The sequence below is a fragment of the Culex quinquefasciatus genome, chromosome 3 (genome assembly GCF_015732765.1).
Source record: "Culex quinquefasciatus strain JHB chromosome 3, VPISU_Cqui_1.0_pri_paternal, whole genome shotgun sequence".
Taxonomy (NCBI): Eukaryota; Metazoa; Arthropoda; class Insecta; order Diptera; family Culicidae; genus Culex; species Culex quinquefasciatus.
Window position 1 is genome coordinate 47976526 of NC_051863.1, and position 26525 is coordinate 48003050.

At 33.8% G+C, this 26525-nt stretch overlaps 1 protein-coding gene across 2 annotated transcripts in view; it reads right to left on the reverse strand.

Moving 5' to 3' along the window:
• Nucleotides 1-26525, reverse strand: part of LOC6036940 (PDZ domain-containing protein 8) — a 55803-nt gene that overhangs the window by 9187 nt on the left and 20091 nt on the right. For both annotated transcript variants that reach the window (XM_038262243.1, XM_038262244.1), the window contains exon 2: nt 9985-10182. In XM_038262243.1, the coding sequence (XP_038118171.1) occupies nt 9985-10182 (198 nt within the window). The remainder of the gene's footprint in view (nt 1-9984; nt 10183-26525) is intronic.

Consider the following 26525-nt stretch of genomic DNA (forward strand, 5'->3'; position numbering starts at 1 on the left):
TTGACGGTATTTTTTTTTTCGCGAAAAAAAAGCTTTTCGTGAGACTGTACATTGGTATTTCATGAAAATTTAAAATGTTTTCAAAGGAGTTCAAACATGGGTAATTTTTTGATATCTCGTGACGGAGGAGCGGTACGACCCCTTCCTTTTTTAACATGCGAAAAAGAGGTGTTTGCAGCCATAATTTGCAGCCTGAAACGGTGATGAGATTGGAATTTGCTGTCAAAGAGACTTTTATGTAAAATTGTACGCCCGATTTGATGGCGTACTCAGAATTCCGAAAAAACGTATTTTTCATCGATAAAAACACTAATAAAAGTTTTAATAACTCTGCAATTTTCCGTTACTCGACTGTAATTTTTTATTTTTTTTGGAACATGTCATTTTAAGGGAAATTGAATGTACTTTTCGAATCTACATTGACCCGAAAGGGTCATTTTTTCATTGAGAACAAATAACTTCATTTTGAAATTTCGTGTTTTTTTAACTTTGCAGGGTTATTTTTTAGAGTGTAACAATGCTGTTTAAAGTTGTAGAGCAGACAATTACAAAAAAATTGATATGTAAACATATGGGGTTTGCTAATAAACATCACGAGTCATCGCGATTTTACATAAAAAGTTTTGAAAAAGTTGGTCGTCGTTGATCATGGCCGTTTATGGTCACCAGCGACAGACACAAACGACTAAACAAAGAGAAACGCAAAAAGTAACTTTTTAACCTTTCTTCACGATATCACGATAACCCGTGATGTTTTTAAGCAAACCTCTTATGTTTATACATCAATTTTTTTTTGTAATAAATTGTCTGCTCTACAACTTTGTAGAACATTGTTACACTCTAAAAAATAACCCTGCAAGGTTAGAAAAAACACGAAATTTTAAAATGAAAATTTTTGTTCTAAGTGAAAAAATGACCCTTCTGGGTCAATGTAGATTCGAAAAGTACATTCAATTTCCCTTAAAATGACATGTTCCAAAAAAAATAAAAAATTACAGTCGAGTAACGGAATATTGCAGAGTTATTAAAACTTTTTTCAGTGTTTTTATCGATGAAAAATACGTTTTTTCGGAATTCTGAGTACGCCATCAAATCGAAGGTACTATTTTACATAAAAGTCTCTTTGACAGCAAATTCGTATCTCAGAAAATTTAAAACAAAACTTTTTTGATCATTTTTTGATATATATTGTTAAATTTTCCGAGGAATCAGGTAAAAATATTTTCAGACATAGGCTCTTTGGTCCCGAGACCTTCAAAACAGCATTATAAGTTTTCATACGACCTTTTCAAATGATAAGCTAGATTTTTGAAACTTCTTACATTTTTTTCCAAATAACCAAACTAATCACCTTTCTTTTGCGTCTAAGACAGCTAAAATCGGATTAAATGGCGCGGAGATATGATTTTTTGAAAAAAAGTGGTTTTTGCGAAAACCGACGAAAATTGCCATTTTTCGGACCACCCTAACACGGTATGTGGGACAAAAGGTCGAAAGACATAAGGTCGAATGGACAAAAGGTCGAATGCCAAAAGGTCGAAAGACATAAGGTCGAATGGACAGAAGGTCGAAAGTGGACAAAAGGTCGAATGGACAATACGTCGAAAGGACAAAAGGTCGAGTGTTAAAAAAATAGAATAAATAATTATAATTATAAACTTCAAAAATATCCTTGAAAAAAATATTTTCTGGTTTGTCGTAATATTTTTGTATTTTTTTCCATTCTTTCAAACATGAGCTGTTCTTCCAAAAAAAAGTTCCACCTCTAAAAACTTTTTTAAGTTTTAATTTAATTTTTGAAAAACAACATTTTCAAAATGAATTTGTGGGTTTTTCCATTTTTCAAACATGAGCTGTTCTTCCAAAAAAAGATCGATTTCTCAAATATTTTCTAAGTTTTTTAAAATTAAACAATATATTTTTGACTGTCGTAATGTTTTTGTGAGTTTTTCCCATTCTTTCAAACATTAGCTGTTCCTCTAAAAAAAAGTTCGACTTCTAAAACATTTTTTAAGTTTTTATTTAATTTAAAAAAAAAATATTCTTGACTGTCGTAAAGATTTTTTGTTTTTTTCCATGCTTTCAAATATTAGCAATTCTTTAAAAAAAAATATATTTCTTAAATATTTTGTAAGTTTTTATTTTATTTATAAAAAATGTTGGAATATTTTAGAGAAATTTACATACTTTCAAATTAAAATTTAAACAGTTTCAAAAAATGAAAAAGTCTCGTTTTTAAAATATTTTTGCAAGTTTTCTATCCTTTTTCAACACGCAAAAAAAAGCGTTCCCGTAGCCATGAACAAAAAATCACGTTTTTCAGAAACAACGTTGTTCATGGAAACGTGAACAAATTCATGAAATCATGGTACAAAAATCATGAAATCATGATATGCACTTCATAATGTTATGAACTTGTTCACGATGTTGTGATCCGAGTTCCGGGCAAAAAAAAATACGTTACTGTTCAAAAATCGACCGTAACGCTTGACCTGTTTTGACGTGTTGGTGAACCAGCTGGTACGCAGAATTATGGGAGTTGTTGTTGGTCAAGTGCAAATGCTTTTCAGAGCGGTTTTGGAGGAAGTTTGCAAATTAAATAAATTATATAGTGAATGGGAGTGACAAAATATTTTTCGACGGGTTGACTTCTGGAATAGGTTCAAGTTGTTTAGGTAAGCATAGAAAAAGGTTATGTTGACAATTGTGGGGTTTAGGGGGCATTATCGAATCACGAAAGACATTTATTTTGTGTTATTTTTGAAGGTCGAGCTTCAGTATGGCCCCTAAACCTTTCAAATTTAAATGTTTGAATCCATGATGGCTGCAAGAAAATGCATTTGGAAATTTACCAGGCAATCAATTTTCAATGAAAAGGGGTCATACAACTCAAATTTGATGTTAAAATTACCATCATTAGGGGTGACATTGGGTCTGGAGGGGGTGAGATTGGGTCATACAAAAATGGTAAGAAAAAAATAAAATAAAAATGGAACATTTTTGTTCATAATTTTCAAATATTTCAAATAGTTTTTGTAAACCTAAAATTCTTTGTGTAAATATGGGTATTCGGCGCCGTCGCTCCGTGCCATACTTTCATACACTTAGGAGCCCAGGGCGGCGAAGTCCTTGTAGATAAAAAGGAAGACACTAGTGGTTGGTACTAGCAATGGTGGCCGACAGCTATAAAGTCAACTTCGTTTTTCGTTTTTTGTAAACCCCCGGCTCAAAAATCAGGAGGCAAACAATATTTATAAAAATCAAAATGCTAACGGAAATTAAAGTGCAATAAGGCTGGTACCCATCCCCCTCCCCCTTCAATGATGGCCCGAAAAATCAGGGGGCAAAAAAATATTTTTTCAAAAAACTTCAAAATTGCAATGGAAATTTAAGTGCAATCAACTGAAATTGATTTAAAATGCATTCCCCTGCATTTATAATCATGTTAGCATGTTTGGGTTGATTTGAACATCTTTTGAATTTTTGAAAATTTTCGATGTATAGTATCCCTAATAATTTTTTTTCGCTATTTTTTTGGTTTTCGTCAAATCTTACTTTTTTGAAAACTAATGATTGCAAAACAACTGAACTAGTGTAAAATACATTTTAAAACACTTTTTGCATTCAAATGTTGAGACTATGGCTTGTTTTTTAAATTTTAAAACTTTTGAAAATCGAGGCTTCCAGTAGTTAAGTCAAGATTTTTTTGTATTTTTGTATTTTTGTATTTTTGTATTTTTGTATTTTTGTATTTTTGTATTTTTGTATTTTTGTATTTTTGTATTTTTGTATTTTTGTATTTTTGTATTTTTGTATTTTTGTATTTTTGTATTTTTGTATTTTTGTATTTTTGTATTTTTGTATTTTTGTATTTTGTATTTTTGTATTTTGTATTTTTGTATTTTGTATTTTTGTATTTTTGTATTTTTGTATTTTGTATTTTTGTATTTTGTATTTTTGTATTTTTGTATTTTGTATTTTTGTATTTTTGTATTTTTGTATTTTTGTATTTTGTATTTTTGTATTTTGTATTTTGTATTTTTGTATTTTTGTATTTTTGTATTTTTGTATTTTTGTATTTTTGTATTTTGTATTTTGTATTTTTGTATTTTGTATTTTTGTATTTTTGTATTTTTGTATTTTGTATTTTTGTATTTTTGTATTTTTGTATTTTGTATTTTTGTATTTTGTATTTTTGTATTTTTGTATTTTGTATTTTTGTATTTTGTATTTTTGTATTTTGTATTTTTGTATTTTTGTATTTTGTATTTTTGTATTTTTGTATTTTGTATTTTTGTATTTTTGTATTTTTGTATTTTTGTATTTTTATTTTTGTATTTTGTATTTTTGTATTTTTGTATTTTTGTATTTTGTATTTTGTATTTTTGTATTTTTGTATTTTTGTATTTTGTATTTTTGTATTTTTGTATTTTGTATTTTTGTATTTTTGTATTTTTGTATTTTGTATTTTTGTATTTTTGTATTTTGTATTTTTGTATTTTTGTATTTTGTATTTTGTATTTTTGTATTTTGTATTTTTGTATTTTGTATTTTGTATTTTTGTATTTTGTATTTTTGTATTTTTGTATTTTTGTATTTTGTATTTTTGTATTTTGTATTTTTGTATTTTGTATTTTGTATTTTTGTATTTTGTATTTTGTATTTTGTATTTTTGTATTTTTGTATTTTTGTATTTTTGTATTTTGTATTTTTGTATTTTTGTATTTTTGTATTTTTGTATTTTGTATTTTTGTATTTTTGTATTTTTGTATTTTTGTATTTTTGTATTTTGTATTTTGTATTTTGTATTTTGTATTTTTGTATTTTGTATTTTTGTATTTTTGTATTTTGTATTTTTGTATTTTGTATTTTGTATTTTGTATTTTGTATTTTGTATTTTTGTATTTTGTATTTTTGTATTTTTGTATTTTGTATTTTTGTATTTTGTATTTTTGTATTTTTGTATTTTTGTATTTTTGTATTTTTGTATTTTTGTATTTTGTATTTTGTATTTTGTATTTTTGTATTTTGTATTTTGTATTTTTGTATTTTGTATTTTGTATTTTTGTATTTTGTATTTTTGTATTTTTGTATTTTTGTATTTTGTATTTTTGTATTTTGTATTTTTGTATTTTTGTATTTTGTATTTTTGTATTTTTGTATTTTGTATTTTTGTATTTTTGTATTTTGTATTTTGTATTTTGTATTTTTGTATTTTGTATTTTTGTATTTTTGTATTTTTGTATTTTTGTATTTTGTATTTTGTATTTTTGTATTTTTGTATTTTTGTATTTTGTATTTTTGTATTTTTGTATTTTTGTATTTTTGTATTTTGTATTTTTGTATTTTGTATTTTGTATTTTGTATTTTGTATTTTTGTATTTTTGTATTTTGTATTTTTGTATTTTGTATTTTTGTATTTTGTATTTTTGTATTTTTGTATTTTTGTATTTTTGTATTTTTGTATTTTTGTATTTTTGTATTTTTGTATTTTTGTATTTTTGTATTTTGTATTTTTGTATTTTTGTATTTTGTATTTTTGTATTTTTGTATTTTTGTATTTTGTATTTTTGTATTTTTGTATTTTTGTATTTTTGTATTTTTGTATTTTGTATTTTTGTATTTTTGTATTTTTGTATTTTTGTATTTTTGTATTTTTGTATTTTTGTATTTTTGTATTTTTGTATTTTGTATTTTGTATTTTTGTATTTTGTATTTTTGTATTTTGTATTTTTGTATTTTGTATTTTGTATTTTTGTATTTTTGTATTTTTGTATTTTTGTATTTTTGTATTTTGTATTTTTGTATTTTTGTATTTTGTATTTTTGTATTTTTGTATTTTGTATTTTTGTATTTTTGTATTTTTGTATTTTTGTATTTTGTATTTTTGTATTTTGTATTTTTGTATTTTTGTATTTTGTATTTTTGTATTTTGTATTTTTGTATTTTTGTATTTTGTATTTTTGTATTTTTGTATTTTTGTATTTTTGTATTTTGTATTTTGTATTTTTGTATTTTGTATTTTTGTATTTTGTATTTTTGTATTTTTGTATTTTTGTATTTTTGTATTTTGTATTTTGTATTTTTGTATTTTGTATTTTGTATTTTTGTATTTTTGTATTTTTGTATTTTTGTATTTTTGTATTTTTGTATTTTTGTATTTTTGTATTTTTGTATTTTTGTATTTTTGTATTTTTGTATTTTTGTATTTTTGTATTTTTGTATTTTTGTATTTTTGTATTTTTGTATTTTTGACATGACATGACCTGGCAAATTCCGAAGTGTCCCTAAATGGCCACCGGTAACCGGCGACCCGTTCCGGAGTGGCCAGGTTGGGCCAGCGGACATTGGCATCGCTTTGAATAGCAATACTTTTTAATTTGATGAATTTTGATTTGTCACATGACCTGGTTCCTTGCAAATTCCGAAGTGTCCCCAAATGGCCACCGGTAACCGGTGACCCGTTCCGGAGTGGCCAGGTTTGGCCAGAGGACATTGGTATCACTTTAAACGGTCACAGTTTTTAATTTAATGAATTTTGATACGTCACATGACCTGGTTCCTTGCAAAGTCTGAAGTGTCCCCAAATGGCCACCGGTAACCGGTGACCCGTTCCGGAGTGGCCGGATTGGGCCAGAGAACATTGGTATCACTGTAAACGGTCACAGTTTTTAATTTGATGAATTTTGATACGTCACATGACCCGGTTCTTGCAAATTCCGAAGTGTCCCCAAATGGCCACCGGTAACCGGCGACCCGTTCCGGAGTGGCCAGGTTGGGCCAGCGGACATTGGCATCGCTTTGAATAGCAATACTTTTTAATTTGATGAATTTTGATACGTCACATGACCTGGTTCCTTGCAATTTCCGAAGTGTCCCCAAATGGCCACCGGTAACCGGTGAACCGTTCCGGATCGGCCAGGTTTGGCCAGCGGACATTGGCATCGCTTTGAATAGCAATACTTTTTAATTTGATGAATTTTGATACGTCACATGACCTGGTTCCTTGTAAATTCCGAAGTGTCCCCAAATGGCCACCGGTAACCGGCGACCCGTTCCGGAGTGGCCAGGTTGGGCCAGCGGACATTGGCATCGCTTTGAATAGTAATACTTTTTAATTTGATGAATTTTGATACGTCACATGACCTGGTTCCTTGCAAATTCTGAAGTATCCCCAAATGGCCACCGGTAACCGGTGACCCGTTCCGGAGTGGCCAGGTTTGGCCAGAGGACATTGGTATCACTTTAAACGGTCACAGTTTTTAATTTGATGAATTTTGATACGTCACATGACCTGGTTCCTTGCAAATTCTGAAGTGTCCCCAAATGGCCACCGGTAACCGGTGACCCGTTCCGGAGTGGCCGGATTGGGCCAGAGAACATTGGTATCACTGTAAACGGTCACAGTTTTTAATTTGATGAATTTTGATACGTCACATGACCCGGTTCCTTGCAAATTCCGAAGTGTCCCCAAATGGCCACCGGTAACCGGCGACCCGTTCCGGAGTGGCCAGGTTGGGCCAGCGGACATTGGCATCGCTTTGAATAGTAATACTTTTTAATTTGATGAATTTTGATACGTCACATGACCTGGCTCCTTGCAAATTCTGAAGTGTCCCCAAATGGCCACCGGTAACCGGCGACCCGTTCCGGAGTGGCCAGGTTGGGCCAGCGGACATTGGCATCGCTTTGAATAGTAATACTTTTTAATTTGATGAATTTTGATACGTCACATGACCTGGTTCCTTGCAAATTCCGAAGTGTCCCCAAATGGCCACCGGTAACCGGTGACCCGTTCCAGAGTGGCCAGGTTTGGCCAGAGGACATTGGTATCACTTTAAACGGTCACAGTTTTTAATTTAATGAATTATGATACGTCACATGACCTGGTTCCTTGCAAATTCTGAAGTGTCCCCAAATGGCCACCGGTAACCGGCGACCCGTTCCGGAGTGGCCAGATTGGGCCAGAGGACATTGTTATCACTTTAAACGGTCACAGTTTTTAATTTGATGAATTTTGATACGTCACATGACCCGGTTCCTTGCAAATTCCGAAGTGTCCCCAAATGGCCACCGGTAACCGGTGACCCGTTCCGGAGTGGCCAGGATGGTCCAGGGTCCGTTGGCTGCCCTCGAATTGTGCAGGTTCCCGGTATTTGTCATTTGCGGCCAAAAATTCCAAAATTGGTAAAATTATCTAATTTTGCCGTCCGAATAACTGACTGCAGAAAACTAAATCCGTATCCGAGCCAAAATTAAATAGTTCGTCACGTAATCAGTGAATGATACCCTACAACTGTCACTTTCCCGTTATATAATTTCTGAACGTTCTTCGTCTCTGTTTCAAAGCTGTGGCTCCGCCCACAAATTCATGTTTTGTGTTTGCAATAGCGTGAACAAATGTATGATTTGTTTCCTAATACCATGAACTAAGTTTATGATTACGGGAATAGGAAAAACGTAACCAGACCAGGCGTTACGGCTTTTCGTGAACAAACGTTCATGAAAATCGATTGCAAACATGCATTTGTTCACGGTGCAAAATCTTATCATAAAATTTGCTTTGTTTCCATTTTCATGGTACGTTGTTCACGTTTACGGGAACGGACTTTTTTGCGTGAATCTTTCTTTCATGGTCGCTAAAGATCCTAAGTAAAATCTGACCTCAAAAACATAGCTGTATGTATAAAAAAAAAACGATCGTATTTTTTTTTTTTTAAGATAAACCCTCTTACCAAACACCCCCCCCCCCCCCTTCCCTCTTTCAAAAAGTCACCAACAATCCGGGGGCAAGTTTATATTCAGAAGACCTCTAAATTTTTAACATTATACAGGTGAAATTAAAGAAAAACGTTCAAATCACCATTCCATAGCTGCTTTTCAATATTTGTGTATTTAGGCTCAAATCAAAAGTTTTGTTTTGTAATGTTTTTTTAAATTCGACTTTTTGTCCTTTCGACGTTTTGTCCATTAGATCTTTTGTCCACTTTCGACCTTTTGTCCATTCGACCTTTTGTCCTTTCGACGTTTTGTCCATTAGATCTTTTGTCCATTTTCGACCTTTTGTCCATTCGACCTTTTGTCATACATTCTTTTTGTTCTTTTGTTCTTTTGTTCTTTTGTTCTTTTGTTCTTTTGTTCTTTTGTTCTTTTGTTCTTTTGTTCTTTTGTTCTTTTGTTCTTTTGTTCTTTTGTTCTTTTGTTCTTTTGTTCTTTTGTTCTTTTGTTCTTTTGTTCTTTTGTTCTTTTGTTCTTTTGTTCTTTTGTTCTTTTGTTCTTTTGTTCTTTTGTTCTTTTGTTCTTTTGTTCTTTTGTTCTTTTGTTCTTTTGTTCTTTTGTTCTTTTGTTCTTTTGTTCTTTTGTTCTTTTGTTCTTTTGTTCTTTTGTTCTTTTGTTCTTTTGTTCTTTTGTTCTTTTGTTCTTTTGTTCTTTTGTTCTTTTGTTCTTTTGTTCTTTTGTTCTTTTGTTCTTTTGTTCTTTTGTTCTTTTGTTCTTTTGTTCTTTTGTTCTTTTGTTCTTTTGTTCTTTTGTTCTTTTGTTCTTTTGTTCTTTTGTTCTTTTGTTCTTTTGTTCTTTTGTTCTTTTGTTCTTTTGTTCTTTTGTTCTTTTGTTCTTTTGTTCTTTTGTTCTTTTGTTCTTTTGTTCTTTTGTTCTTTTGTTCTTTTGTTCTTTTGTTCTTTTGTTCTTTTGTTCTTTTGTTCTTTTGTTCTTTTGTTCTTTTGTTCTTTTGTTCTTTTGTTCTTTTGTTCTTTTGTTCTTTTGTTCTTTTGTTCTTTTGTTCTTTTGTTCTTTTGTTCTTTTGTTCATTTGTTCTTTTGTTCTTTTGTTCTTTTGTTCTTTTGTTCTTTTGTTCTTTTGTTCTTTTGTTCTTTTGTTCTTTTGTTCTTTTGTTCTTTTGTTCTTTTGTTCTTTTCATTAAGATCTGCTCATAACAGAAAATCTACTTATTACTCAATTCCGTAGCCTCGCCAACGGACAACTCACCGACAGCTTGTCGAACAGCTTCCCGATGGTGGTCTTGCTGATCAGCTCGTCCAGCTCGAGCGACAGCTTCCGGTGGAACCACTTCCGGACCCGGTTCGAGTTCCGCAGCTCCGAGTACAGAAACTGCAGAATCAGATTGATGGCCATGATGGTGGATTTGCTCTCCGCGTCCGGTGCCTTGATGCTGGCCAGCAGGGTCTGAAACAGGAGAGGGAAAGAAAAAACTCTTTGAAATTATTTTCTTGAAAACAATTTGCAAATATTTGATTAGCTTTGGAAACACCCGCAGGCTATCGCGAGTTCGGGGAGGGAAGCGAAATTTTTGCCCAAAAAAGAGTTGACTTCCGAGAAAAAAAAACAACGGGCGGGAAATTTTCACGGATGAAATGAAAACTTGCCGCAAGGTGGGAGCGAGAAGAAAAGTGCGAAAGCGAACCCTTAATCTTTGTTGAGCCAACTACCAGCAGAGTGGGTGAGGTGCAAACAAACGGAAGCTCTTAAAACTTTGTTTGTGCGAGTGTTTTTGTCTACGAGCAAATAATTTGCTTTTGATGAGGGTACGTGCTCTGAGGGGGATAAGTATCTAGAAAGTTTTTGCGCTAGGATTTGATTAGAATTGCTGGTAAATCTTGACCTATTGTGGATGTGGAAAGTTAAGCCAATCTGCCAAAGACAATCTGACCTAATCTCTAAAACTTTGAACAAGCGATTGTGTTTTTTGCATTTTTGATTTGGCTGAATTTTGTGTGAGTACTATCTCTATGACCACCCGGGCAGACGGTAATAACAAAATTCATGCCATTTCAATAACAAATACTGTTAAAATAACAAAAAGTGTTATGGAATCTTCTTGAAAAATCCATTTTTGCATAAGGATTTAATAACAGTTTATGCTATCATAACAAAATTTGTTATCGGTCTGATATTGATTGATCGCCAAAACAACTTGGGAATAACATTTTTTGTTATGGAAGAAAACCTAATACTGTTATTAGGATGATCGGATTAGTTGTTAAAATAACAAAAAATAATAACAAAGATTTGTTCGAAGAATCACTAAAAATGTTATTAGTCTGTTATTACAATAACAATCCAATAACAAAAAAATCATAACGACGAATAACAAATCTTGTTATAAATAACAAAATAAGTTATTGGCCTAGTATTTTCAAATATCAAAAAATGTTATTCCCAAGTTATTTCCGTCTGCTCGGGCAGACAGGCCATTTGCAAAAAACAATATCCATTCTGAGCTTTTTTTTTGATAGAAAGCTCTGTAAATCTACTGAGGCGTGTTCATCGTTTATAAAATCCAAGAAATAAACACTCTTCTCAAAATTTAGGCACCACTTGAGCCTGCGATTTTCATTCCCGTTAATTAAATCTACCACCCACATATCCCCACGAAGGATGTTGTTTATGCATGTAATCAAGATTTGCTGGAGGCGGCTTGCCTTTCGGAATCTAACTGGTGTGCAAATTCATCAAAACAGGCTAAATATCTCCAAATGAGCTCTATTCATCAAGTTGATGAAGGTGAGATTCTTGCTTGCTTCAAGAGGTTGTAAATTGCAGTTATTAAATCTCGTTTGTTTAAAAGAAAATCATATTTAGAAAAAAACAGAGAAGCTTTTCCGGCTGAAATACTACCACCTGTTGGTCGTTGTGTAATCTTTTGCTTCTCTCGGAATCCATTCAATTAGGACTTTGATAGAGCGCCTTCATCATTCTTCATTATCATCATCGGTTGTCCTGCGTCGTCATCTTGGCAGGGCAAAACACATGTTGATCCTCTTCCAAGGATTCGGCAAAATCCATCCATTAGCACCCCGAGCTTAAAGCTGAAGTAGCGATGACTTGGCGTTTCAAGCAAAGCCAACCAGAGCTGAATGAATGTTTGTATTTTAGGTTAAAATAATTTGAACTCTTGTAAAATCTGGCAGAATGCCTAATTTCATTTAAATTCTCCAAAACTATTCATGAAGCCTTGTAATCCCACCAGGCATCCCCGGTCGGTTCCTAAATTATTCATCACTCGTGCAAAAACACACCTGACGTTCTTAGCGGTCTGTTTCTGGAGAACTAAAACGTTCACCGGCAAACCAGAACCGAATCAGACGGCCCAGCAAAGGTGGTGGTTGCTATTTATCATTTATAAATAAACTTTCCTCCTTCATTTCTGGGCTGAGGCACAACTTCTGTGGGAAAACAGGTGGCGTACGCAAATACAACCAGATTTAGACAAACCACCCCCGCACATTCAAACACACACACACACATCTATGTGAAATAATAAACGCCATGGTAGCTTTTCTTGGAAACACACTCAGACCGACAGGCATTTAAAGGCTGCTTGATTTTTTTTTCTTTCATCACTTATAAGCTTGTGAATAAACGAGGTAGTACAGTTGAAGTGGGTGGCGAATTATTCCGGCTTTTCATGTAATGAGACACACCTTTGCCGGAAGTGCCACTTCTTGGCATTGATAACTCTATTTATAAACTCAGGGCCAATTTGCTTTTATCTTAGACAACACATTCAAAATATTACTAATTTTTTTTTATCAAAGCCGTTTAAAAAAAATCCGTCTGATCGTTTAATCATTTTTCATTTTTTTCAGTTCCTTATCAATAAAACTTATAGCTGTTTCAAAGATAATGTTTAAGAAATCATAAGAAAACTTTGCTGAAAAAATCACATAACAACCCCGCCTCTTAGCGCCCTCTAGGGTTCGATCTGAAAATTCGCCAAAAAACAAATTTTTCATCCAATTTTTTTTGTCTTTTAAAGGCATTAGAAATAAGAATTCTTTAAGATATTTTTTTTTTTTTTGGGCCAGTGAAAATATTTTTCAAAGATTTTGACCCTCACTCTGGCCGGGGACGAGGGGGGGTCAATAAAATAGAAAAATAATAAAAAAAATTAATAACAAGCCATAGTCTCAACTTTTGAAAGCAAAAAATGTTTTAAAATGCATTTTACACTAGCTCAGTTGTTTTGCAATCATTAGTTTTTCAAAAAATGTAAGGTTTGACGAAAACAAAAAAATGCGAAAAAAATCTTTTTGCGGTTTTTATTGTACATTGAAATAAAAAAAAAATCAAAGTGGGTTTAAATCAACCCAAACATGCTAAAAATGATTCTAAACGCACAAATTCAATTTCCCAAAAATCGTAATTTTTATTTATTGATTTTTTGTAAATGTTTTAGGAGACAAAACCCCGAATCTTTTAAACCATTTAGAAGTATGGGCCAACATTTTGTCGACAAGTTATGATTTTTTTGAAATAGTGATTTTTGTAAAAAAAATAACTTCATTTTTTATGTAAAATAGAATTAGCAATCGAAAAGTACTTTACAAATTTTTTGATCAAGTGCACCGTTTTGAAAATGTAGCCATTTAAAATTAAATTTTGTCCGGAAAAAGCCGTTTTTTATTTATTTTTTTTAAATAGTGTCCATGACTGTTCATTCCTGAAAACATTTTTTTGAAAGTTTGCTATAAAATTGTCTTAGAAACATTGCCGATTGCCAATCAAAAAATTCCTTGAAAAGCTACAGATTTTCAAATATTTAAGTATAATTTTTGTATGAACAGCTGCCAAAATTGTTTGGAGATTTGTATGGGTGAACCAATGACACAAAATGGCTCCATTGGTGATAGCAAAGGCCCCCACAAAGTTTGAGCCAAATAAAAAAAAAAATCAAAAAAAAAGGGTTGAAATCGGCCGATTTCGTAAAGAATTGCTCCTCTCGACTTTTGTTTTCTAATTCATCGAAGTACTTAAATGTTTTACAAACTTAATTTACAACATTAAAGCATGCCAACACAATTTTCTCCAAGAAATAACACAAGTTATTGGGTAATTTTTCAAACAATTCGCATTCAGGTTGGTAACACCATAGTTCGTCAAATGCCGGCTTTGTTTTTGACCGAATTTCCAACATCCCATTAAATGGCACTTTTTGTTGTTGGAGCGCTTTGAGAAATTACCACTTTTTTTTTGTCTATTTTTAGCTTTACATCGGTGACAAGTGCAACAATTATCAGTTTTGTTTTTAATGTCAAGGTGTATTATGTCATTAAAACTGATTGAGAATGTTAAAACATTCAAAAGCAAAAATAACTGATTAATTTCCAGCAATTAAATTCAACCTTTCTTTCGAGTTCAATTTAGAAGCCAGTGCAGGAAGGGTACATATGTCTAAGATTAGATTTAGCTAGCTTGTTGCAGCAAGCACTTTTATTCAAAATATTTTGAGGTGCCTTTCATCGCATTTTTTTTAAAATAAAAATGTCTGATTTACAATTTGTATGTACATTTAAGTATAACAATAATATATTATAACATTCAATAGGAAAATTAAAAAAAAACGGACGAAAAAACATAGTTCATTTTCAAATGCAAATAGTACATCCATCCCGGAAAGACACAGGACAAAATGTTCGCGATTTTTGCAAAACCGGGAATTCCCGATTCCCGGGAATTTTTATATTTTATCCCGGGAATTCCCGAAATTGAAAAAATATAAAATTTTAGTCTGGAAATTCAGATTTTAGAATTTGGTATATGTCAGTATTAATTTGGCTTATTAGGGAAAATTGTGAAAAATTTTAGTTTACAGATCCGCAAAATGCCTTGCGCTTCAAATATTTTCTGTTTAATTTGATATAGTTTTTAAGATACCGGGCGTTATATTTACGTTTATTTATGATGTTAAATCTTGCACAAATCAGGACAAATGTAACAAATCAAGACATCTTTTCAAGCCAAATTTATTGCTCTCAGATCTCCTGTACCTATTCAGACTGTAGTACCGATTTTCCCCAGTTGCCGGTAGTGACTTAAATATAAATAGTTAAATATGGGTAATTTTCTACCAACTCACACGAAATCGGGAAAAGTTGCCCCGACCCCTCTTCGATTTGCGTGGAACTTTGTGCTAAGGGGTAACTTTTGCCTCTGATCCCGAATCCGAGGTCCATTTTTTGATATCTCGTGACGGAGGGGCGGTACGACCCTATTCATTTTTGAACATGCGAAAAAAGAGGTGTTTTTCAATAATTTGCAACCTGAAACGGTGATGAGATAGAAATTTGGTGTCAAGGGCACGGGTCCCCCACAGACCGTTATTATGAAGAAAAAATTTCCACCCAAACCAATGATTGGACATGGTTTCTGGGACCATTTTGCACCTCTGGGCCAAGTTTCAAAATATTTGCCGGCAGAAATTTCGAATACGGTCAGTTTTAGTATTTTTAGTTGAAATTAAGGGGAAATCGCATGTAAAATGCGTAGGAAAAGTTCAAAGTTTCAATGTTTTAACTCTTAAACGTTACTGGTCATGATTTTAAATTGTACTTACATGTAGCAGAATGATATAAAACGATTTACGGAACTGACTTAACCGGATTAAGCCTTAGTTAAATGACTTAAGTATATTATTTACAAGTTTATATCGAAATATTTTTTAAAAACTCCTACATTAGGCAATTTTAAGTCTAGGAAGACTAGATTGCATAAAAATAATTAAAATGGGGTGACTTTGAGCCAAGGGGTGACATTGTACCAAATTTTACGTTTGTTTAATAACTAACTGAGGACCCCGTGGCGCGGTGGTTAGCGGCTTCGGCTGCCGATTCCTCATGTGTGCTAAGGGGCCCAGTCAGTCAGTCAGTCTGAAAAGACGGTGTGATGATTTTTGTCTATTAAATAGCTTAACAAAAAGCTCGATAAGCTTGAATTGTAAGGATTACTCGTTGCAAATATTGTTGTCCTCTCCCACAATTTTGAAAAATTCCATAGAAAGTTGAATAAGAACGAAAAAAACTACAAAAGATTTTTAGCCTTATTGTTGGACCCTGACAAGAGTTTTAAGACACAAACTACATTGAAAACTTACATCGTCCTTCATATGTAAATATTTATAAGTTCAATAACCTATACATATTAGACTATACTATTTTAACATTTTCTTTGGATATGCCAGGCTTGTTGTCCCGAAGTTTGGTTGAAGTTGGTTGCTGGAGTCCGGAGTTATAATTACAAATGTTTACGGTAGTCTCACTTGTACGTGCGTCAAACGCAGCCTGACCTGAAATCCCTTTGCCCTTTGTCGCACTTACATCAATTTTCAAGGAGTGACAAGATAGCACGACAAGATTGAAACTTCTTTTATATGTAGAGTGACAAAAATTTTCGGAGCTTTTTTGGTTTTCATTGAATATCTCAGGATTGAAATCGAATTTTGGGGATCTGTGAAGGTCAAAAGATGAGGCATTGTGAGCTGCACAAAGTGGCGTTCTTAACTCAATTTGGCCCAAAATGCACGTACGACAAGTTAGCACGACGGCGACGACTTATAGATTTTTGCGATCTTCGAAACAATATCATCAAATTATTTTTGGGTTTGGGAACATAAATAGATCAAATCAAGCAGTCTACAAACAAATATTGACATAAACTTAATGCTTATCAAAACAATCTTTTGTACATTGGCACCCTTTGGCTCAAAGTCACCCCATTTTAATTATTTTTATGCAATCTAGTCTTCCTAGACTTAAAATTGCCTAATGTAGGAGTTTTTAAAAAATATTTCGATATAAACTTGTAAATAATATACTTAAGTCACTTAACTAAGGCTTAATCCGGTTAAGTCAGCTCCGTAAATCATTTTATATCATTCTGCTACATGTAAGTACAATTTAAAACCATGACCAGTAACGTTTAAGAGTTAAAACATTGAAACTTTGAACTTTTCCTACGCATTTTACATGCGATTTCCCCTTAATTTCAACTAAAAATACTAAAACTGACCGTATTCGAAATTTCTGCCGGCAAATATTTTGAAACTTGGCCCAGAGGTGCAAAATGGTCCCAGAAACCATGTCCAATCATTGGTTTGGGTGGAAATTTTTTCTTCATAATAACGGTCTGTGGGGGACCCGTGAAGGGGCTTTAATGTAAAATTAGACACCCGGTTTGATGGCGTACTGAGAATTCCGAAAAAAAAAAACGTATTTTACATCGAAAAAACACTAAAAAAGTTTTAAAAGCTGTGCCATTTTCCGTTACTCGACTGTTAAATTTTTTGGAACATGTCATTTTAAGGGAAATTTAATGTAGGGGAAGGTGGGGCAAGACGACCATATGGGGCAAGAGGAACAATCGCTCCTACGGCCGTAATTTTTACAATTTTGATTATTTTCAGTATGAGGAATTGTTGCTAGCAATGCAATTAGCTGATTCTACTACCACATAACCGCCAAAACGACGTAAACACCACGGGGCATAAGATTTAATGAAGTATTTTTCAAAACTACTGTTTTCTTATAATATTTGGAAAGTACAAAATAAGGCTTAGGGTTCGTTTTAAGGCTCATTTTATCAAAATGCTATTTTTCCTAGATCAGTAGTGTCCCTACAAATGACATGCCACTATCACAAAGTATGATTTATCTTTTGGTTATTTTTGTTGAGAGCTTTTAAAAAATCTTGTTCAGGTGGGGCAAGTGTACCATATGGATTTTTAGTATGGAAAAAAATACGAATTGCTGCAAGAACATATTTTATTGGGAAATAAATACATGAAAGTACTTAAGAACTGATAAACAATCGTTAAAAAAAATGTACAGACAAAGTATAGTGATATTACTAAAATTTACTATTTATCATCGAAGTAGTATTTTTTTTCGTAAAAACGATAAATTTTTTAGTAAAATATTATTATTTAATCTAAAAATGAAGAAACCATTCAAATACATTCTAATCTGATGTATCTAAGTGATAACAGTTCAATTGTTAGCAAATTAACATGTTTTTTCATGCATTGTTCCTCTTGCCCCAACGGGTTGTTCGTCTTGCCCCACTAGTTGAGTAGAACGTACGGAAAATCAAAATTTTAAAATCAATTTTTCACATTAAAAAACAGGATTTTTTAAAAACTTGTTTTAACAAAGTCTTAGTCAAGACCTAGAATAAGATGATTATAATAAAATCCGACAGATTTTTTAACTTTTTAATGGGTTATAACGAGCATTTCCTTAGCTTGTTACACTTGCCCCACTTTCCCCTACTTTTCAAATCTACATTGAACCAGAAGGGTAATTGTTTCAATTAGAACAAAATTTTTCAATTTGAAATTTCGTGTTTTTTCTAACTTTGCAGAGCTATTTTTTAGAGTGTAATAATGTTCTACAAAGTTGTAGAACAGACAATGAAAAAGTTACTTTTTGCGTTTCTCTTTGTTTCGTCGTCCGTGTCTGTCGCGGGTGACCATGAACGGCCATGATCAATGACGACCAACTTTTTCAAAACATTTTTTTTGTAAAATCGCTATAACTAGTTATGTTTAAAAGCGAACCCCTTATGTTTATACATAAAAAAATATAATTGTCTGCTCCACAACTTTGCAGAACATTGTTACACTCTAAAAAATAACCCTGCAAAGTTAGAAAAAACACGAAATTTTAAAAAGAAATTTTTTGTTTAAATGAAAAAATGAAAAAATTCTGGGTTAATGTAGATTCGAAAATTACATTGCTTATAAGCATGATTAAAACACTGACTCGGACAAGTCTCGGAATAAAATGTATTGACTCAAAAAAGCTTCATCTTTAACAATTTCCCAAATGCTCTTCAACGAGACGCAGTCTATTTTTGGTGACTTTGGATTCTTTCATTACATTATCACCCTGCATAATTTTCGCGTCATCTTTTGTCAAGATAATGGACGCTTGAAGAATCTGCAGGATCAAATCCCGAAACACGCAAGTACCACCACTTGTAATTGTTCAGTCAAGTGATAATCTATAGTTCCAATGCTGGTGCACACAGACAAGCCACCGAGGACACGTCTCGTGTCGTCAGGCGAGATTCGCCTTACTGGTTTTCCCGATGATGAAATTTTCCGCTGAAGGGACGGGCCCTTGTCATCGACTGCTGCTGCATAATTCAGCAGCAATTTACGAGAGCTTTGAGAGTCACTGGTCGAATGATTGACAGAAATTTTAAAGGACATCATTTGATCACCTCATCTTGTCAGCCAAAGTTGACACCAGTTACCCTATAGGGCTTATAAGCACGATTCGGATGATAATTGAGGTCGGTTCGAAGATTTTCGAGGGAGGGACGTTCCCCCTCTGAAAGTGATCCAATTTTCCATTAATTTTGGGACTGTTTCAAACCGACCTGGTCCCGGAGATGTGTTCTCTGGCGGTGGTGGTGCTGGTTTTCCGCTTCTTAGAAAGGAAACCATGGCGACAGAAGTTGCTAGCTGAGAACGGCAAACAGAACACCGCACTTCGCTGAGGCAGGAGGAAAAGTATCGCCGGTGGAACTCGTGCTCAAATATTTACCAAATGTTTCAAATTGGACTTGGTCCTTCGGCGAAAATAATGTGTTTGCACTGGTTAGAAATTTCAAAGAATGAGTACCGCAATATATAATAACTATCTCTGGGCAGTGATATTATGGGAAAGTATATTTTTTTATGGCTGATACAGCGGTTTTGTGTTTCTTTATAAATTCTGACGTGTTTTTAATAATCCTTTCTGAAAGAAATCAATTTTTCTGCCGCAACTTCCTTTGCATACCAAAACAGCAGCGCCATGGTTAACGCAACCCGGTTGAACGTGACTTCGTGCGTCGTGAACACATCCTCGACTGAGGTGAATAGCAATTTTCCGGAAGTTTTCACACTGCACCCGGAATTAAAATTATCTTCCCCCGACAACACTTGAGGAACCCCATCAAGTGGGCACGTTCTTGCCAAGTGTGCCAATTTTTAACGGAATTTATGGGTTTAATCAAAATCGGCAAAGTTTCGACGGTAAATTTGAGAACAGATGTCAAAGGCCATACGATTTTTTGTTTGAACCAACGATTACTCGTAGCAAATTTGGACTAATTAACTCCAAACCAATCTAACTTCCCCCAATGAGATCCGATAGCAATTCCACCCGGTGAACTGCGCTCATCTGTCAAACTTTGTGACACGGGGCGAACTTTTCCATCCCATTCCGTTAATTAACTTGGTTGGGGTCCTGCAGCAACGGCCTGTGGACTGAAATTTACCCAACCAAGTGGATGGGAAAAGTTTTCGATTTTTTCAACCCTCTCTCGTTCCCTTCTGATTTATGATGGAGACCCCCTCCAGCAGCAGCAGCAGCGCGAGTGTACTCTTTGCACTTTGCACACGCGCTGCAAATCCTCCGGGGAGTTGTACAAACTTTTGCCAGCGCTCGTGTTCTGGGAAGCTTTCGGATGCTGCGTGGAAAGTTTTGCTTCTGCAGGTTTGTTTTTTTTTCTCTCTCTCTTTTTGTTTCAACCCAGAGAGTGCGAAACTTTGTGCAGCCTTTGTTGGTTAACTTCAAACAAAGCTCACCTGGGTTTCTGTGAAATTTGTACGTTTTTGCATATCGTCTTTTGTGTGCCAGTTTGTGACAAAGATCATTTAGTACTCTTCGAGAAAATCGATTTTTAAAGTTTGATGGCAAATATTTTCAAACCTTTAGTTATGGAGACAAACATTTTAAAGCAATTGGTTCGTCTACTATCGCTAAACAAATGCTCCAAGTTTCAATTTACAGTCCAGACTCGATTATCCGAAAACCTTGGCAAAATTTCTTCAAAATAGCTACTTTCGCATGTTTTTGTTGGCTTTTTGAAGAAACTAATGAAACAATCAAATCAGTTTAGATCTTGTTAACTATGCATTACATTTCTATAGGACCTAATACAAAAAGTGGGACTCTAACTGTTTTCTATTCAGAGTAATAACAATTTCCGTAAAAAAGTCGAAGCAACAAATGTTCACGTGTAGTGGATCCTTAAGGGGACTAAAAAAACATCTTCTGAGCCATAGAAGGGGGAGAGAGGGTAATATACACCCCCGGGGCAAAATGCACCCCCTGCTTTTCTCGGTATTTGGAAGAATTTTCCAGGAAAAAATCAAAGAAATTGGAAGCTTAACATTGCTAAACCATGCTGGAAGAATTTGAGCATCGTTGTTGTTTGCGCATGCAAAAGGTTCAGATTGTAGATTTGTATCAGTTCAGTTAGATCTAGTACTACAGAATAATTCTAAGCATCTCCAAATGAGTTCTTGGCATTGTGATAGAATTTCCCGCTAGAACTACCAGCTTTGGTTACAAGAATCTTCTCGACAAGTGGCCATTGCTCCGCGAGACACAGTACAGAACAGATCAGACAGAACAGAACCGTCCTGTTCTGAAATACAGCTCAAGATGTAGAAAGTTACAGTTTTCATGTCTAATTATCCAGTACAGTTCAATAACCGACAGAAACCGAGAGCAATAAAGTTTTGATTACAAATTACTGTGCACTAGCTAACCCGCGAGTTTCAGTTCTGTCCAGATCCGATTATGCCACGAACCAAGCAACAGACGCTCTTATGTGCGTTAACAGTTGTATAAAAACAGCTTAAGTTATTTGCAAAACATTAAAATGTTGTGTTTTCATCTAATTTTTATTGAACTTTCATTATGATTTTTGGACAATATAAAAAGCATTTATTGATATTGTAAGTGTTGAGGTATATAGTTTTTTGCCATAATCTTCATTATTCTGTAGATAGATGAGTCCAAAAACATCAAAAAATGCATTTTTATTTAAATTTTAAGCATAAGCATAGGTGCCACCCGCAGTTGCTACTCCGTTATTGACCAGGACCTCCAGAAGTTACATCCACGAGCCGTGGAAAATGAATGGGTGCTATCTTTCCTCGCTTCGCAACTTCTCAAAGGCCCCTATCATGCTGATCAATACCGGCGCCGGCCACGACCAGTGGTAGAGTCACGGGGAAGTGGATGGGAATGTTAGTCCGATACTTGAGTGATAGAGACCGCCCAATCGACTGCTTCTCCGACAAAGTATCACATGAGTTTTGAGGGGGTTAGTAGATGGGTATGAGGTCAGGATTCACGAGTGGTAGTGATGTGACCATGAGCATTTTGTTTATTGGTTGAATTTTTTAAATCTTAGGCAGCCGGCTGCGGAAAGATAGATAATTGATTATTTAAAATGGTTTATTTTTATCGAACGCGTGCCAGCCGAGCAGTAGTGCTATGGGCTGGACTTATCAGTATAATTTTACTGTTTTTACAATTTAGATAACGCGAGCAAATTTCAAAAATAGTAAATAAATGACGCTTTACTCTTCATAAAATCGATAGTATGATGAGTTAATACTAAAACTGAAAGTTGTAATAAATTTATACGATCATTTACGACGAAAATTATCGCGAAAAAACAGGACTGCGCGTCCCCAGAAGCACTGCACTTATGAAGGCATTATTCAATTATTATGACCAATCACCCCATGCACACAAACAGCGACACAAAAGAGACGAAAATTATCACGAGAAAACAGGACTGCGCGTCCCCAGAAGCACTGCACTTATCAATATTTTCAAACCTATAAGTTATGGAGATAAACATTTTAAAGCAATTCGTATTTCTTCAAAATACCTACTTTCGCATGTTTTTTTTTTTGGCTTTTTGAAGAAACTATTGAAACAATCAGATCAGATGTTAACTTTACATAAAATTTCTACAGGAACTAATACAAACAGTGGGACTCTAACTGTTTTCTTTTCAGAGTTATGACAATTTCCGTAAAAAAGTCGAAGCAAAAAATGTTCGCGTGTAGTGGATCCTTAAGGGGACTAAAGAACATCTTCTGAGCCAAAGTACGTAATGGTGCAAAATCTGGTGTAGGAAAAATTAATTTTGAAAAAAAAATGTTAGAAAATGGTGAGTTGTTTGGGTGAGACTTAGAAAACATCAATTTTCCTGTTTTTTAACCTTTGCATGGCAATATCTCAGCAACTAAGGGTCGTATTAACAAAGTTCAATAAAGCAAAATACAGAGAATTTTCTCAGCTCTTCAAACATAGTTTTTTCGAAGGTGGACAAAAAAAAGTTACCTAAGAATGGCTGTAACATGAAAACGGTGCACTTTATCAAAAATTCACTAGAGTACTTTTTGATTGCAAATTCGATTTTACATCGAAAACTGAAGTTGAAAATTGTTTGCGGCCGATATTTCGATTTAAAAAAAAAAATCTGTATAGATTCAAAAAAATATAACTCGGACAAAGATTTTTTGCCCATTCTGGAAATTTCTGTAAAGTTGGCATTTGATGTCCTCCAAAACAAATCAAAAAATAAAATAAAAATTAAAAATAGTGTTTTTTTTGCAAATCAAGTTTTGGTGACAAAAAGTGAAATTAAAAATCACATTTTTTTTACCGTGTATTATTTTTTCACTGTAGTCCATATCCATACCTACAACTTTGCCGAAGACAACAAAAAAAAAAAAAAAAACGAAGTTGACTTTATAGCTGTCGGCCACCATTGCTAGTACCAACCACTAGTGTCTTCCTTTTATCTACAAGGACTTCGCCGCCCTGGGCTCCTAAGTGTATGAAAGAATGGCACGGAACGACGGCGCCGAATACCCATATTTACACAAAGAATTTTAGAGCACCCGCCGCGGGATTCAAACCGTTGACCTCTGGATTGTGAATCCAGTGCGCGGTCCAATTGATCCACACGGGCGGGACAATTTAAGGTTCGATTTATTTTCGTTTTTTGCATTTGAAATATTCTTCTTGAAAGGAAAGATCTTTTCAATAAAAATAGTTTCAAGGTTTTAAATCAAGTTTCACTGTTGATACAAATACATGATTTTCCTTATTTTTAAGAACAAAGTGAAAATAAAAAAAAATATTTTTATTGAAAGGTCAGGAAATTTCGCAAAGATGTAATGTTCACCGTAAAAGAAAAAAAATCTCAGCTTTCTAAAACAAAATATTTTCGGGTGGGTAATTCTCCGCCAACTCACACAGCAGTTGCCCCGACCCCTCTTCGATTTGCGTGAAACTTTGTCCTAAGGGGTAACTTTTGTCCCTGATCACGAATCCGAGGTCCGTTTTTTGATATCTCGTGACGGAGGGGCGGTACGACCCCTTCCATTTTTTAACATGCGAAAAAAGAGGTGTTTTTCAATAACTTGCAGCCTGAAACGGTGATGAGATAGAAATTTGGTGTCGAAGGGTCTTTTATGTAAAATTAGACGCCCGATTTGATGGCGTACTCAGAATTCCGAAAAAACGTATTTTTCATCGAAAAAAACACTAAAAAAGTTTTAAAAATTCTCCCATTTTCCGTTACTCGACTGTAAAAAATTTTGGAACATGTCATTTTATGGGAAATTTAATGTACTTTTCGAATCTACATTGTCCCAGAAGGGTAATTTTTCATTTAGAACAAATTTTTCATTTTAAAATTTCGTGTTTTTTCTAACTTTGCAGGGTTATTTTTTAGAGTGTAACAATGTTCTACAAAAATGTAGAGCAGACAATTACAAAAATTTTGATATATAGACTTAAGGGGTTTGCTTATAAACATCACGAGTTATCGCGATTTACGAAAAAAAGTTTTGAAAAAGTTGGTCGTCATCGACCATGGCCGTTTATGGTCACCCATGACAGACACGGACGACGAAACAAAGAGAAACGCAAAAAGTAACTTTTTCAAAACTTTTTTTCGTAAAATCGCGATAACTCGTGATGTTTATAAGCAAACCCCTTATGTCTATATATCAAAATTTTTGTAATTGTCTGCTCTACAACTTTGTAGAACATTGTTACACTCTTAAAAATAACCCTGCAAAGTTAGAAAAAAACACGAAATTTTAAAATCAAAAATTTTGTTCTAAATGAAAAAAATTACCCTTCTGGGTCAATGTAGATTCGAAAAGTACATTAAATTTCCCATAAAATGACATGTTCCAAAAAATTTTACAGTCGAGTAATGGAAAATGGGAGAATTTTTAAAACTTTTTTAGTGTTTTTTTCGATGAAAAATACGTTTTTTTCGGAATTCTGAGTACGCCATCAAATCGGGCGTCTTATTTTACATAAAAGTCCCTTGGACACCAAATTTCTATCTCATCATCGTTTCAGGCTGCAAATTATTGAAAAACACCTCTTTTTTCGCATGTTAAAAAATGGAAGGGGTCGTACCGCCCCTCCGTCAAGAGATATCAAAAAACGGACCTCGGATTCGTGATCAGGGACAAAAGTTACCCCTTAGGACAAAGTTTCACGGAAATCGAAAAGGGGTCGGGGCAACTTTTCCCGATTTCGTGTGAGTTGGTAGAGAATTACCCGGGTGCTTTTCTCCTAAAACGTATTTTTAAAATGCAAAAAACGAAAATAATTCAATTTTACTTTAAAAAATATTTTAAATATTTGTGGTCCAGGTTTTTGATATTGTCCATCTGTTGATTCATTTTGTTGCAGATAAGGGTACCCAGAAAAAATAAATATGCAAAAAATTATTTTTTGGCTTATTATGAGTGCAAATTTCTAGCGAAATTGGTTAAGATTAACCCATTGATAACCGAGCCATACAGAAATTAAATTGCTACCAACTATTCAGAATTGAGTTTCACAGCTTTGTTTTGTTCTACAAAGTTGTAGAGCATTCAATTTCCACTTTTGGGAATATTTGGATGCAAGCAGCGCTCCGTGCCTACCAAACCGTAAGAACATTTGGTTTTTCATACATTTTTTCCACACAAACTCGACCTTCGAGTATCGAAAACTGTGGTAGAAAAGTAAATGAATTATTTTTTCATGGAATTGATGGCCGGCTTCACCTTATGCAAAAATGACAAGAAAGTCGATTTTCAAAAATTAACTTCTGTCGGCTTGATGCAATCTTATTTAATAATTCAAATCGTTAAAACTTTGTATTCTTTACTCAATCCGAAACAAAGCCATGGAACTATGTTGTGCATATTACAATTGCACACGTGAACAAACAGAAACTGTATAGATATCACTCGATTTGAAAGAGACCGTGAGCTTCACTGTTTATACTCCAGCAAAGTAAGCTTAGCAGCAAAACTATGGAAAACTACGTGATTCCCTGCAGCATTGAACCATCCTCTTTGAGCAAATCTAAAACAGTTGTAACAATTTAAAAGGCCTTAAACGAAAAATACAAAGCTCAAAACTTGAATTGATTGAACCTGCACCCAACTGGCAGTCGCATGATTGTGATGCATGGCGGCATGAAAGTATATCAGAATCTGCATGAAAACTGTCCTCATGCATTTTTTGCGATATAGGGGTATGACATTTTTGCCCGTTACCGACAATTATCGACATTACCGACGGCTTTTTGGTTGTATTTCACAAAAAAAAACCCTTAACAGAACGAGGATTGAACCACTAACTTCTTGGTTATTGATCCGACACGCTACCACCGCGCCATGGACGCTTGATGAAAAGTATGTGAAAGAGCACCAACATATGCTTCTCTTTGGAGTGTTGCTCGGAGACGGGCTAGCGTTATATGTGTTGGTGAGAACTGCAGATCGCTGAAATGTTTACACGCGGGCAAAAATGATCTAGGGGCTTGCTGCAAAAAATGTTATAAAATATGACATTTTCTGCAACAAATCCACTGTTGCAGATTTTGAGATATATTTTTCCTTTGGGTGT